At 34.3% G+C, this 16,768-nt stretch overlaps 2 protein-coding genes across 2 annotated transcripts; one reads left to right on the top strand and one right to left on the bottom strand.

Moving 5' to 3' along the window:
- Positions 1 to 7,742: 7,742 nt before the first annotated feature.
- On the bottom strand, positions 7,743 to 9,515 carry LOC114406006 (non-specific lipid-transfer protein 4-like). The gene is made up of 2 exons (XM_028368540.1): positions 9,073 to 9,515; positions 7,743 to 8,008 (listed from the first exon to the last, which is right to left on the bottom strand). The coding sequence occupies exons 1-2, from the start codon at positions 9,426 to 9,428 to the stop codon at positions 7,996 to 7,998; spliced, it is 369 nt and encodes a 122-aa protein (XP_028224341.1). The 5' UTR covers positions 9,429 to 9,515; the 3' UTR covers positions 7,743 to 7,995.
- Positions 9,516 to 13,374: 3,859 nt separating this feature from the next.
- On the top strand, positions 13,375 to 16,768 carry LOC114404848 (protein MAIN-LIKE 1-like). Its single transcript, XM_028367596.1, has 5 exons — positions 13,375 to 13,478; positions 14,856 to 15,195; positions 15,318 to 15,935; positions 16,058 to 16,648; positions 16,730 to 16,768. The coding sequence occupies exons 1-5, from the start codon at positions 13,375 to 13,377 to the stop codon at positions 16,766 to 16,768; spliced, it is 1,692 nt and encodes a 563-aa protein (XP_028223397.1).

The following is a 16,768-nucleotide window of genomic DNA, read 5'->3' as shown; positions in this document are numbered from 1 at the left end:
TCATGTCATTTTTTCAAAGTATAATTTTTCCATCTTTGGACTTGGTTTGAATCAGGAACATCAATTTTGAACAGAATCTGTTTGTGCAATCAATTTTTTATTTCATATGGAAGATTCTGTAATTTGCATAAAATATAGAATGTTAAACAATAAAATGAATAAATAAGAGCGTTGTTTTGCTTTTAAATTTACTATATATCATGGTTTAATTTTGCTATACTATTCACCTTGGCATTAGAAGCACAAAGATATCTGATGCAGATTTACCAATATGATTAGAAACAACATGATCAGATCAAAGAGAGTGAATGATGAAGAGCCTGTGTTGTCAATGACCTTTATTTGAACTTTGAAACTGCATAAATTTGGAGTTATAAGAAAAATAAACTAAACATTTGTCATTAACGAAAAATTAAAAGTGTAATGACTAACTTTGAAAGTACTAGACCAGCAAGGTCATGCTCCATGTATTCAAATACAAGGTGTTATCTGTTACATTGTACCCGAGGTTGATTAATAAAACTTTAACCTGGAACAAGTGTTCAGGAGAGCCACAACCAATCAATCAATAGCAGCAAGACCATAACACTAGAACTCTACAAACTAAAGGCTAAATTGCAAACCTAGAATGCAATTTCATTAGTCTATTTCTTTTTATCAATCCATTTGAGAAAATAGTCCATGTAATTATGCTTGTTTATATTAAAAGTATTTTTAACTTCTTAACTCGTGGCCACTTTTTCTATCTCTTTTTTTCCTCTGAATTCTATCTACCTACCATATTTTTGCAAAAAAAAAAAAAAAAACAAGGAATTAAGCAGTCTATGACAAACCTAGGCATTGTCCAAAGTGTGTGTGCACTCCAGCGCAACTTTGGGTCAACTGATATTTTCCTTAGTTTGTCATTACTACCTGTAATTATTCTCAAGGTTATAGACTTATAGTTTGTTAGTATGCCTTCTCTTAATTAATAACAAGTCAAAAGCCCACTAGCTCATGGACTTCTATGAAATCTAAAAAGTTCCTGCTTGTAGTGTACCTTATGGCACAAGTGAAATCATAGAAATGACACCATCACAAATATAGATACAAAAGTATATTTATCTATGCTTTTCAAAAAACATTTATCACTTGTTGTTCACTATCTTCTCTTAATAGTAACATACTGCCTTAGGACTATGTACAATGTAACTCTCAGGCTGCTATGATAATCATTAGGTCTCATTAAACAATATACATGTGTGATACCCAAGAACAGCTGCTACATAATTTAAGGTGAGTGAGAGGTGAATTAAGCTAAATGTGAAGAAAATCAAAATCACAAGAGCCTTACGTGTTCTTAAATAGTGTCAAACCAAAGCTAGGGAACTTGTCAAACCCACATAAATCCCCAATACCACTGAAGAACCACTTAAAGCAACTCCAGCAGAAACTTATGCTTAGATACTTCCCAAGCTGCCGAACTTGGTTCCTGGAAGATTCTCATAGGCAATAAATTAATAAATATTAAAAGGAAAGCAAATAGAAACAAAATAATCTATGCATAAAAATTAAGAGGGATTAAAAGGTTTAAGGTATTTCCCCAATGCTTTGATTAATAAGTAGAAAGGTTAATGAACAATGTGCGCGATCAGTACTAGAATGAAAGTTATAAAAAACTTCTGAGTGACCAAATTAACATAATTTGTAATGTATACGCAGCAAGTTCTGCTCTAGTTTTTGTATGGAAACTGTTGATTAGCATTGTTGTGGCTCTCCCACTGGGATATGTAAGCTTATATTCCAAGGCCATAAACTGAAATTGCATTCATGGAGATCAGGATACAGTGGCAAGGGAAATGATATATCAAATAGGCAACAGATGGAAGTTAAGAGGCTCCAGCTACAGCTACATAGAGAGAGAGTAGAAAAACCATAACCAAAATTTGCATAACCAAAATTTGCACCCCTTGTCTCCTTCCAGTTCCACTCTTATTATTATATTCACTTTTCTCATTATAGATGTACTACTAAATTGACACCATTTAATTTTTGTGGGATAAAAACCATTTGAAAAGTTGAGGACATTAAATTAAATAATTCCTCTTTAAATAAACTTTTCTATTTAGTTTCTAACATGGACAGTCATACATTTACACAAACTTTATATCCCTCTCAACAGAGAAATTATTCATATCTTTGTGACTTTGCAACAAAATAAATAAATATTCATATAATTTGCACTACATATATGACTCCTTCAAAGTTTGTGCTTTCAGTCAAAGCAACAAAATGAACAGGATGATGGAAGAATCATTTTTAGTACATGGGAAAATAATACATCCTCTAAAAATGAACAAGATTATGGTTACATTGTCAACAACACAAGCTAACGAAAAGAACCTCAGCTTTGTGACAGCTAGACAAAAGGAATAAAAGAATCAACCAAAAAGAAAAGGGCAACAAGAATATTTATGACAATGAAGAACTTATTGAATTTATTCATTGCATAACAAAGAAGGTTCAGAAAAGGTTCGATTTCATAAGAACAAAACACACCTGTAGAGCCTCCGAGAGGAGCGCCATCGTAATCCCCAGCCTTCCAAAACTGCTTGGAGCTATTCAGACTCAAACTCTTACTCGCGTTGGTGCGCGATGCCGCCGAATTAGATGCATATTCCATCGCCAGCAAGGACAACATCAAAGTGGGAGGAGGCACCGGCGTCGGAGGGAGAGGGGTGACAAATACAACTGGCAAAACCACTTCTTCAGCCTCGCTCGTCCATTGCTTCTTGGACGGACTCTCTACCGAAGAAGAAGCACCGTTCACTGCGTTGGCGATTGCATTGTCCAAATCATGGTCCTCGTCTTCGTCCGTGTCAGAATCATTGAGTTCAATAACTGAACCCAAAGGGGGCACCGAAGCGACACCCTTTCTTGGCCTCCTTTGGTGACAATTGAAGTCTCCAACACTTCTTCCTTTATGCAAACATCCAGGGCTGGCTAAAATGGGAGAGGAAGATTCAACGGACGCGAAGCGTGGCATTCGGAGAGAGAAACAAAGAGAAAGAGTGAAATCGAAATTCGAAAGTTATGAGCGCGTGCATATATATTTAAACTTAAAGGCGATTTCCAAAAACCGTCTTTGTATTCATACTTTCCGAGACGGTTTTACAACGAAATTGTCTTAAATAACTTCTAATTAATTTCAAAAATATCACATCGTATCTTACTAAGATATGCAAATGCCACCGTCTAGTCTACTAAGACAATTTTGTTGCAACCGTCGTTGAAAGTGTGTCGTAAGAAAGTTTTTTTAGTAGTGTAATGATAATTTTTGTTACTAATATTTGTGTCGTTATAATTTTGTTGACAAATTTTTTTAAAAAAATACATATAAATTAATTTGTTGTTATTATTAAGTTTTTTTTGTAGTTTTTATTTTTATAAAAAATTTTCCTAAATCACGAGATAATATTAACCCTAATCGGTATATTTATAGTCTAAACACAATAAATTAATTCAATTACATTTAAATTTCAATGGTTTATAATTTATAGATTATTCGTAAAGAGGTCATTTTTAAAAAAAATTATGAATTCATTATATATTCTTTGACTTGTAAAAAGAAATGTTTTAAATATAGTTTTAGCTTTTATATTTATAGCCTTTGTTACTTTTTAGTCATTCAAAAAGTCGTCGACAAGTTTTTATTGTAGTTGATTTTGTATCTCTACATTTTTCCTCCCATCAAGTTGGCTTCTTTCTTATTTTATAAACAAAATATACATTATAGAAGATGATGAGGAATGAACCATAGGGATGGGTGGTCATTACTCAAGCACCATAAACTTTATACAAGATATGCTGCATATTATGTAGATTACACCAGTAATCCAATATCATACAGAGCTTAATGATCTCATGAGACTATAGCCAATTAATCTACTAAAACAAGAGAAAACATGATGTTTGTTCCAAACGAAGACCAAACAGTGTGTTTGGATGAGACAATTTAAAATTTAAAGAATTTAAAATTCTGAGAATTTCAAATGGTTCAATTTAAATTTCTTTATTTTTAAAATTGTGTTTGGATACAATCTCTCTCTTCAACAATAACATAATTACCACCAAATCACAGAATTACCTCCGGTTAAACCTCTTCGACGACACTAGTGCCTCGGGATCCCTGCACCTCAGCCGGCTCGACGAGAACGCCGCCGCGGCTGCCACCCCAAACGACCGCAAAAACATCGGACTCGCTATCGACTTGCTCCGCTGCGACGAGCTCCCCCCACTGCTATACCTCACGCTCGACTCCGTGTTGTGACTTTTTGGCAAGTGCACCAAATCGTTACAAGTAGTAAACCTCGGAAGTCCGAGTATCGTGTCCACAGAGATTTTATTGCACTTATTAAATACTTTTCAATTTGCAAGTGAGAGTAAAGTAGTAAAACAGGAATGAAAGTAGGAACAGAGTGCTATCACTAAAACAAATAAGTAAAAAGGAAAAGCAATTGATAAAGATGCCAAGACCAGACAAACCCAATTGGCCTACGATGCATGTAAATATGATATTCATTATCAATGAAATGGTATTAGTTCTATCCACATCTGTTAATTACTTGCCCCTGATGCCTCACGTTGGCAAGCCTATTTTAACCACCTATCTCCCAAATGCCTTTGCGAAGATTCAATAATTAAAATGCATTAAGATTAAGTGCTAGATGTTGCTTAAATGCATGGGCAGTGGGTTATCATTCTATGCCTAGCAATGCTAACCTAATGATTCTTTTCTTAAGATGTTCTATTAGGTGTTACCCTTTCCCAAGCGTATAACTCCTAAAACTGATGCATGCATTGAATCTTAAATATTTATTGGGAATTACCCTCTCCCGAGCGAATAAAACCCAAAAAGAGATCTAAGAATGAATGCAAGAATACAAGAAAAGAAATAGAACAGAAAAACCTGGAATAAATTCCTTTGCATTGATAACTCTTGAAGCTCATTGTATATCGTTGGCTTTTTAGGCCTGCCAGGCCCTAGCTAGGGGATTAGTCACTCATGGCCATTGAGGGCTTATAACTGGGGATGAAAGGAAGAATGGGGCTAATAAAACAAAGAATATAGAGAGGAAAGAAAACTCAGACTTGAAGTACTGAGAGTAGTGCTCTGAGACGAGGTGAAGTTTCCTTGGGACTGCCTCTCTATTTATAGTTGCTGAAGTGGGTTTATGGGCCTTCGTAATCACGCTCAGCGCCACACCTCGCGCTTAGCGCGTTCAGATCGTGCGCTGGGCGCGCCATGCACGCTGGGCCTATGCTTCTGTTGGATCGCGCGCTGGGCGCCTAGCTGGGCTTAGCGTGCGTAACGGTTTCTGCCTTCGTGCTTAACGCCACGCTTAGCGCCTGCAGTTAGTTGCTCGCTTAGCGCCTGATGCGCGCTTAACGCCCCTATTGGACTGGGCCTGCTTCAGAATTTCTTCTTTTTCTTCCTTTCTGTTGCCACTTTTGCTTAATGTAACATCATTTTTCGCATCTGCAACCAGAAATTCAATTTAATTAATTTTCTCAACTTTTAATTTCAAATAACTGCTAAATAATTAATTTTAAGCCAAAATTGGACTATTTAACTCCTATAAATTCACAATTATTTAGCAGTTATCACTCCGACAACGGGAAAAACCCCCTCCTCCGGAAGAACGGTGACTTCATCCCTTTATAATACCTGAACGAAAACACCATCGACTTCCCCAATGATCTGAATGGCGAAGGCCTCTTGCTCTAGAAACTACTACTCCCTCTCCGGTATCGCCACGGCGACGCGATCACTGGTTCCATCACCATCCTCTCCGACGTCAAACTCCGTTCAAATCCAAACAAGTAAAACCTCTTGAGCAGAAAATCCCTAAAACAATCCTCTTAGTTAACATTCGCCGGAGAGCATGCTGTTGGAGAGCTCGTTGCCAGCAGGCTCGTTGCCGGAGAGGGTGAGGGACTAGAGGTGCTGCCAGGTGTTGTACTCGGGAGGGATCTGGCCAGAGAAGAAGTTGCCGCCGAGGTGAAGGTGGTGGAGGAGGGGCATGATGGCAACGGAGAGAGGAATTTCCAAATTCACTCCCTTGAAGATAGAATTTAAAATTCTATTCTTTCAACTAACTAAAATCCCTTTTAAAATTCTAAAATTTTGAATTTCTTTTACTAAAATATCCAAACAGTTACTTTTAATAAAAAAAATTTAATTCCCTATAAAAAATACATTACCTAGTTAAATTACCCTATCCAAACACACTCTTAAAGTATTTTCTTTCTGACCCAAAACTAAGCACTTAACCATTTATCCCTTTTTTTTAACGTTGAATTGGCCTTTTGGGTTGGACTTTTGCATTCTTTTTTCTTTTGGGTTAATCCCTTGAGAACTGTTTGGGGCATCCAACTTTTTGTTAGTACACCCAATAGTTTTCCAAAATACCGAAAATACCTTTATGGGTATTTTTTTTTATTACAAATAGCATATTAGTTTTTTCATGTTTGCAGTGCTTTTTTTTTTTGTAAAATCGCACTCCCTTATTGTAATTTGTTTCTGTTAGCGTCCTTTCGTGAGTGTTTATTATTGTCGGTGGTATATATGTGTTGTTTACAGATATATAATGAAGTATGGTGGTTTTTCATCGTCGAAAAAAAGAAATGAGTATTAAAAAAATTCAAAACATACGAATTGTCCATTCGTATGTTTTGAATTTTTATGTATTTTTTTAAAATTATAATTTTTTTATACATTATTTTATTTACAAAATTTGATAATTACACAAATTTGATATTTAACTGGATGTTGTATTTAAATGTTTATTACAGTAATTAATAGTTAAAATAAATTTGATATTTAATTGAATAATGTATTTAGATGTTTATTATAGTGATTGAAAATTAAATAAATATGATATTTAATTGAATGATGTATTTAGATGTTTATTACAATAATTGATAATTAAATAAATTTAGTATTTTTTTACATATGTAAATTTTTATTGAACTTATGATTTTTATTTACAATTTATATATATAAAAAATTAATTATTAGATAAAATTTAATTATCACAAAATTTATTATGTAAATTTACATATACATTAAAATTTTTAGTATTATATATAACGACTTTAATTATTTTATAACATAATTGATTTATTAGCTTAATTGATTAAAGCGTTGTGCTAATAACGCAAAAGTTACAAGTTCAATTGAACTTACCAAAAGGACAAAATCGACATTTCGTACATTATATTGGGTGTACCACAATATTACTATATGAGACATATCAGCCATTCAGCCACAACAATATACACAATTTAGTTAATAATACTTTAATTAATTAGTTTAAGATGGTCTCATTTTTTCTGATGATTCACAAAATGCCACGTGTAAAATGTTGGCATTTGTGAGGGTCCGATTTGTGTTTATAATATAAATATAGATTATCCTTTTCCTTTTCCAATTTAAAATCTTACTGAAAGTTGTGTAATTGTCTTTCACAGTTCTATAAATTTACCTTTATGTCATTCTTTTCACTTATAAACTCACGTGATTCTGTCCTTTAGGTCCTATTCAGTTGTAAAACAATTGCATGAAATTTTGATTCACTGATCCTCCTTCGTAAACATGTATGAGTCGAATTGTGCGGTCATATATGTAATATTTCTAGAGAAATATTTGCGGATGATAAATGATTTTGAACCCCAAACACAAATTAAGGTGAGAAGAACCATCAAGATAACTGCAAAAAGTACTATTTATGTCATTATTACATATGCAAACAACCAACTGAGACAAATTTCAGCGAACACGTAAAAATAACATAATAACTGGATCAAAGTCTGAAACAACTAAGGGACACGGCAATACCAAGAAGAGACTCGCACTGGTGGATCCCTCATTGCCCTCCCTTTATTTTACACAATAGTTAAATTCTACATCACTACTATATCATATATAGAATTCTGCGACTGAAAAATTGCCCTTCAGAACTTGATGCTGCAATATTGCACAAACCATTATATAAATTAGCTCAAATTAATAACCACGAAATTTCAAGAAAAATAAAGTCACAAAAGGAAATGCATAAAAAAATAAACAAACTTGTGACACTAGTTCTAAAACATCGATCTGAATACCATTTTAAGTACGACTAAAGTTAATAACCTATTTTTATCCTTTTCTCTTAAAAATACTTTTTAATGTAAAATTTTAAATGAAACTCTTTAAGTAATTAAAAAAACTAATTATTTTCGTGATTTTTAATAAATTTTAAGTCATAATTAAAAATATGATCAAATATATTTTTAGTTCTTTCAAATAACACAATGTTCATTTTTAGTTTGTCGAAAATAAACTGCTATATCATTTATGAATATATACTATTTGTGGTCCTTATCCTTAAAAAGGTAAAAGATATCTGTTTTTTTTTTCTATCTCTTGTTTATGGGAATGTTTGTATATCATATACGACAAATTTTCATAAATAAATGATAAAAAGTTTTGTTTTTCTTTCAAGTAACTAAAGGGAAAATACTATTTCTCTATTTTATTTTATTATATAGTAATCATTTTCAAAGCATGAAAAGAAAGGTATGATTTAGTTAAGTGAAAGAAAAAAGAATAAAATAAAATTGAAAATAAATATTTAAATTAAAATAAAAAAATGTGTAAATTTTTTTAAAAAATTTCTCCCCTTTTTTTCTATTTAAACACAATCAAACCATAACTATATATAAATATTTCTTTAAGTGAAAAGTGAAACTTTGGTTCATCACATTATAAAAGATTAATTCATTTTATTAGACTCAACCTTAAAGTGAGTATAACTAACATTTCTCTTTTAAGTATTTAGTGAAATATAAGTGTTAAAAAAAATATTTTCTAACACATTCCTTTGAATATACACCATCTAATTTGTTAAAATTCATAAAATAAAAAAGAGTGTGTTCGACCATAAGAGTGTGTCAGAGAGTCTTAACATTTCTCTCTAAGAAATTTTGAATGAAATGTGTGAGGAAATTAAATTAAAGCATATGGAGTGAGTGGTGAGTTTAACATACGTGGCGCAGTTGGTGGAGGTGCTGATCTTGTAAGGGATGTTGACGCCACATTTGCCAGGGAGAGAGGCTGCGTTGCCGGCATTCAAACTCTGTCCCATATTATTGGCAAGGTTTTTCAGGCAACTGCACGCCCCCTGGCGGTCCGCGGTGGTCTTCGCCGCGCTGCTGAGGGACTTCACTCCGTTGCAGCAGGCCTGCGACGGTTTTCCGCCGCTTCGAAGATAACTGAAGCACGGAGACATGTCGCCGGCGACCTGCCCGCACGTGATTGCGGCCTGTGCCATGGGTGCAGCACTCATGGCCACCACAACCATGCACATCACAGCAACCACACATGCAACCTTGAGGCTAGCCATCACTACTACTCAAATGAACAAAGACTTAGTAATGTAATGTGTATTTTCTTTGCAATGTGATGATATCTTGCTTAGTTGCTTGGTGAGTAAAGTGCTACAAGAATAGGGTTTATATAGAGCATGAGGTGGGAACACAAATACATACAAGTTTATGTGTGTCATGTGTGAATGACAGGGTCGGTCCAAGGATAAGACGATTAAGTTCTTATTTTAGATGTATCAAAAAATAATTTTTTTATTAATATATGTACATGGAGTATATATACTATAAAGAATTACAACTCAATAATAATACTCCACATTATTATATGTGAGGTTTGGTGATTGATGATGGATGTGTGTGGAAGTTCTCAAATATTTTATTAGTTTACAAAAAGTTTTATTTTTTTTCAAAAAAAAAGTTTTTTTTCAAAGTTGGTTTTAGACCTATTAATATATTCAACCACTGATATATGGAAGATTATTGCATGTGGTAGGATTTGGTTTGGTGGTGGTTATGATGATGAATTTAATGCTGTGTGATATACATGGCTTAATGTGAGACATTTGACTTGTTTTGGGAACGAAAACGGTTGAATCGGGTGGTTAAGGCATGGGCACTGGTCAATGTTTGGCTGATTGTATTTATTTTACTGCATTCAGATGACAAAAGTTTTGAATTGGTTACCTACCTCACTATTTTCAAGTAAAACTACTAGTACTACTAGTAGTAGTAGCAAAGTTCACTACTGATATTGGTATGGTATAGGAAAGAAGCGTTAGTCACGGCACCGAATTTCGATAATACTTTGGCAGATTGGGTTGCATGTTTTGTCGGTGATGATACTGGCAAAAAAACAATAAAAGTAATTAATGTAGCTATTAATACTAGTAATATGATAAAAAAAATATAAAAATGAAAGAAAAAGAAAAAAGAAATGAAATGAAAGAAAAGGTAATTAATGTATATTAAAATTTATAAAAACCATGCCTAAATTAAATGAGATGGTAATATTTTCCCTAATTGGTATAGCCTACACAGAAATTCAATTACACTTAAGTTTCAAAGATTTATAATTAATAGATTTTTTTAAAGACGTTAATTTTTTTTAGAATTTTGAATTCATTATTCTTTGACTTAATTACAAAGAGAAATATTATTTATATAAGAAAATATACAACTAAGAGAAAGAGAAAAACTTGAATTATAATAATTAATAAATGATTACAAAATGGTAGATAAAACAAAAATATTGTATGAATATTTATATGTAACATATTGGCTTTTTTTATTTATCAAAATAGGATAAATTTTGAATAAATTATCAAAATAATGGATAGATTTAAAAAAGATTTACAAAATAAATGAGTCATGTTAGCTTCAAAACACGATTTCATATATATAAAAATATGTTTTAAAACATAATTTTTATTTTTCACATTTTTTTATTTTATTTAAGTAACAAAATTGTTTCCACAATTGTTTACTATGTTACACTAAAATCTCTAACTTGTGATATTACAAACTATAAAATAAAACACAAATCATTAATAAATTACAGAAAAATAAAAATAAAAATATATCTTCAATCATGCCGGAGTTCTTTGGGCTTGAAGCGGATCATCTAGGATTTTACTCCTAACAACTTCTTATAAGAGGGACGTCCTCTTAAAAGCTTAAGATGTCATTACATGAAAGAATTATTTTGGTTTGATTTTTTCAAACTTTCACTCTCTCATGATGTATAAGATCAAAATTGAGAGATGTGAACAAACATCAAATATATAGGCATTCTACAATAAAAAAAATGCATCAAGTAGTTATTAATATTAATTAGTAACCATTATCATTCATTAATAATAATTCAATATTTGGTTTTTCAACTTCAAGATGAAACAGTTGACATTTTAAAACGTACAAACCAAAAGAATTATTACATGTTTTTTTTTTAAAAAAATAAAATAATCTAAGAAACAAAATTGTATTTCAAAGCATAATTTCTTTTATATGATCGAAGACTTATTTTAAAGTGTGACTTATTCATCTTTTAAATTTTTTTGAAATCCACCCATTTTGATAATTTATTCAATTATCCTATTTGATATATAAAAAAAGGCCGTAACATATCGTATCCCTTCTACAAAAAGATCATCAGGTTGCCAGGTCGGTACCCATCATAGATTATTGACTGTATGTAGTACTGTGATTGATGTAAAAAAAATAAAATTCCTTCAAAACAGTAAATATTAAATACATGTTAAGTACAGTTAAGGATAAAATGTATGTAATAGTATATCTTAATTTTAAGTTAAGGTTAATTTTAGTCTTTATATTTAAAAATAATAGTCTTAATTCTTGTATTTTTTATAATGAATAAAATCTTTTTATTACTGTGAGAAAAATTATACTTATTATAGAAAATATAAGAACCAAATTCGTTATTTTTTTAAGAAACTAAATTCGTGTGTTATTTTTAAAGTATAGGAACTAAGATTATTTTTTATAAAAAAAAGTTAGAGACCTAAAATAAGTTTATCCTAACATTAACTATGCAATAGATCTACAAAAATTACTCTTATACTTTAATAGAACATAGAAAAGAAATATAAATTATTAGTACAAAATAAAAAGTGAATAAAAGGTACATAAAATATTTTAAAAAATAAAATAAAAATTCAAAATTTTCATTTCAAAGTTTTGTTTATTCATTTCTGGGAACGGGATGTATATGAGAATGTCATTTTGCCCTTTTGACATGTAAAGCGTCGAGGTCCACCTCCTGGCATGTTACCACTTTGCCTATAACATTTGCTTAGTTTTGCAACTGTCTAGAATATATAAGATAAAAAAATTAATGATGAATTGCAAGCAAAAATACATAATTTTAAAAAAATGGGGGCCATGAAACCCTCATTGTTATTCAAGATTTAAATGGGAAATTTCAAGTTACAAAACATCTTATAGATGAAGATGATATAAATGTCCAGAATAAGATAAAAGAAATGAATGGCAACAAAGATTCGTGCCTCTTAATCGAAACAATGGCAACAAAAAATTATGTTATGGGTAAAACACCTATTTTTTAACATTAATATTAAACATAATTAAGTAAAAAAAACAAAGTCTTATGAGAATAATTGCCTCTATACACATATGTGTACAGCCATTGCTACTCGGGATGTGTATTTTATAGAAGATCAATGATACATAGAGTTATATGTGAAGGGAGAAAGAAATGAGATAGATAGGTATATTTAGGTGGGTACATTGCCAGAAAAAAAAAGGGAATGAGATTGTATAAATAAAATAAAAATGTCTAAATAAACTGTCTTTAAAAAAAGTGAGTCAAATTTTAAATTTTAAAACCTATGGGTTTATCCTAACCCGTTGGGTTTTATGGACATTTTAATTCTATAGGCTTTCTTTTATCATTTATTCCTAGGGTGTTGCTAGGTGCACCCAGCAAAATTACTGGTGCACCCAGCAATTCAATGAAGTACCCAAAATACCCTTCATTTAAAAAATAAAAGTAACGTAATTAAAAAAAAAAAGTACTTCTTCCGCGATACCTTTCTTCTTCCCCTTGCTTCCACGCTTGTTTCTTCTTCCCCGTGCACCCAGTAATCTCCATTCGTGCTTCTTCTTCCCCGATATTGGCTTATTCCTTTCTTCCTCCGCGCCCTCATTTCCTTCTCCATTTTAAATTTGGTTCCCTTCATTTGAAGCTGTTGTTCCCTTCATCTAAAGTTCACATCCTCCATTGAAGTTGTTGTTCGTGTCTTCCGCCATCAAGGTTAGTCTTCTAACCTCCTCGTATCTGTTTGAATGGCGTAAATGGCCGTAGGAACCTTAGGATAGACGACATTAGTGACCTGTGGTGGTGGAGGTTGAAGACGAAGGTTCTTCTGAGCGTCTGAAAGTGGCTTCTGGGAACTGTAGCGGAAGAAGGTGTTCTTCTGCGGGGTCATGCGGAAGAAGTGTGGAAGGTTCTTCCGTGGATTCCTGCGGAAGAAGGTTCTGCAGGATCTTCCGCATGATCCAACGGAAGAAGGTTCTGCAGGATCTTCCCCGTGATCCAGCGGAAGAACGTTGTCTTCCGCGGATCCCGCGGAAGATCCTGCAGAACCTTCTTCCGCAGGCTACATTTTGTTGTCTCGAAAGAACTTGCGGAAGCTTCTTCCGCAGGGTACATTTTCTTCTCACAGAAGTTCTTCCGCGGATCATGTTTTGCTGTGTATTTTGTTTTTTTTTTGTTTTTTTTTAGATTATACTTGATTTTGTTCATATTATTAGCTAGTTTGTGTTATTTAGTTGCTATTAAAAATTGCGTTTGTATGTAAATTGAAATTATATTTGGTGTGATTTATATATGCATTAGGATGTCTAAATTGAATTGTTAGGATGTCTAAATGACTGTGTCCCTGTTGTTGCCTTTCCAAACATTTGTGGACAAAATTATAAAGACTCAACTAAACCTAAAATTTTACAGCTGTGAATGTTAAAGATATGTACCTTTTGTACAAAGCTTTAACCTCATACAAGGGCATATACTATAGACTGTCACAATGTGCTTATTATATGTATGATTGAAAGTTCAAAACATAAATTTCAGTCTATAAAACTGAGTGTTAGGGGAAGAAGAACTCCTCAAATGGAGACACGCCATTAATTATATTTCGGTACTTGATTCTAAATTTTTGTTAGTGACATTCTATATTCTAATCCCCCCACATATATCAGGTAAATGTGCATATGTGTACTTTGGTTAAATAATACTGACATCAATTCACGCGTGACAACATAATGTAATGACAATTAAAAGTTATTAACACAAGTGATTTGATAGTTGAATCTTTTTAATTAAGATCTGGAGTTTGATCTTTGACTTGATCATTAAATCACAATTAAAAGTATAATTTATCTTAAAGTGGATTAACGAGGTGAAACAAAGATAAATTGATTTCTAAAATAAGATGTCTTAAATACTTAATGAGAATTCTTTTGATATTGAAAACAAATTTGTCTAATCTGATACCTACACAATCTAAGAACTGTTATAAGCATGAGAATTCAAAGCTAATACCATATGAGATAAGTAGAAACCGGTGAATCACAAACATGCCCATCCAATTGATTACACGCACCTTACCCATCCAATTGAGTGAAACAACATAAACTAAATTGTATTAGTCGTGAAATGATACATTTGGACACAATGACATTAGAATTAGATATGAAGATATATCCTTGTTAACAAAAGGCCCTACAAAATTTTCAACCTTACATGCAAATAGAGGTTTGAAAACTTAATTTGACCAAATTAGTAAGAAACATACAAAACATGTGTTTGAACAAATTTGTAATGACAAAGCTTTGTTACCAATTATTTGAATATTTAATTTGACCGAATAAAATAAATGTTCTTCATGATTTCAGATCATGGTTAGAACACGAGGTTTAGGTCGTGCGTTAGGAGCTGGTAGAGGTAGAGGCATTAGTGAGGATGCGCATGAGGCTGATGTTCCTCGGCGTCGCAGGCCTACTGCTTTAGCACGTAGGCAACGGGTTCGTCTGCGTGAGGACGTCACAGAGAGACCTGAGGATGTGCCTCAGTTGCATGAGGATGTTTCTCATGTGTCTGATGCCACCCCAGAGATGACAGGCGCCGTCGATGCTGTTCAGACAGAGAGAGTGGCTACTGATGGGAGCTTGGGGTCACCTGCTGCAGATGAGGGATTCCCCAGTGGACCACGCGACCCATCGATTTTGACCGATTTTGCTGAGCATGTTGCACACAACATCTAGAGTGGACAGGTACGTAGTTTTTAATGTTGACTAATTACATAAAAATTATTTGTAGTTGGATTGTTTTTTATATACACGTTATTATAAATTGTTATTCAATTTAGGAACAACCCGATCTGAAGTTGGTCTCCCACGGTAGAAAAGTAGATAAAATTGGGAGACCAGCGCCTGAGATCAAAGGGTTGATTGCTGGCACCGGATTGAGTCCACTGATCAGGTGTTCTGTTATCACCACTGATCCTGGACTTATATCCGCCTTCGTCGAGAGGTGGCATCGCGAGACTAGCATGTTCCACCTGCCAGTAGGCGAGTTGACGATCACGGTGGATGACATGGCGTCACTCCTACACGTTCCCATCACTGGCGCACTGCATACATTCGAGCCGCTGGTTACTTCAGACGCGATTGGTCTACTGACGGAGCTTCTTGAGGTCCATCATGAGGAGGCTACATTTGAGACCCGACAGGCTGGTGGGCCTCATGTCCAGTTGGGGTGGCTTCGGGACTTGTATGAGAGCCAGTGCAGGGCCAGACGATGGGTTGTAGCAGCCCACACGTATCTGCTCCACTTGGTGGGTTGTACTATTTTCGCCAACAAGAGTTCAACCCATGTACATGTCGTGCACCTGGAGGCTTTCAGGGACCTGGCCCAGGCAGGGGGATTCGCCTGGGGAGCGGTTGCATTAGTCCACATGTACGAGCATCTGAATGACGCGTCGCAGGCCTCTACACGGTAGCTGGGCGGTTATATTACACTTCTCCAGGTACGTATTATCACTGATAATTTAAATTGAAGTAGCATTGAATCTTTTTTTTTTTATTGATGTTGACTATGTGTTTGTAGTGCTGGATATACGAGCACTTTCCTACAGTGCATACATCCTTCGTTCATGATGCTTATGATGAGGAGAGCCCACGGGCCTGCAGGTGGCTTACGGGTAAGGCTCATATGACGGGGATCAAGGGAGCCTCGTATCGGAGACGTTTGGATGCCCTGACTGTGACTGATGTGTGCTGGATGCCCTATGGTGAGCACCAGGGAGTCAAAGGCTTTGACTTGATATCGTCGTACACCGGTCAGCTCAGATGGGGTCAGATTGTGGTATACATTCGACCTGAGCGGGTTCTTCGACAGTTTGGCTACCTTCAGACGGTCCCTCCGCCACCGGTTTGTGATTCTTTGACGGGTGATGATATAGATGACCGGTGGCTGCATTTTTCAGACCATTTGGTGCCTTCAGGGGAGCTCTGTGTAGTTCCTGGACAGGTGGCGCCAGACTACATGGAGTGGTTTTTTCGGATATTGCACCCATTCGTCATGTGGACCGAGGAGACTGCTACGCCGAGACATCCGCCTCCCCCTCATCATGAGGAGTTCGTCGAGCCACCCATCCCCGAGGTTTCAGTCGCGACCGATCTCCCTACGCATTCAGTGGTAAGCATAACTTCTGTAGTTTTTCATAATTTAAATTTTTTAAAAGTGTGATACTGACTTTGTTATTTTGACTATGACAAGTTCACTGCGAAGGATGTCAGGGGATGGCTGAGGATTTAG

Source organism: Glycine soja, chromosome 3 (assembly GCF_004193775.1).
Source record: "Glycine soja cultivar W05 chromosome 3, ASM419377v2, whole genome shotgun sequence".
NCBI lineage: Eukaryota > Viridiplantae > Streptophyta > Magnoliopsida > Fabales > Fabaceae > Glycine > Glycine soja.
This window is presented reverse-complemented; position numbering and strand designations above follow the sequence as displayed.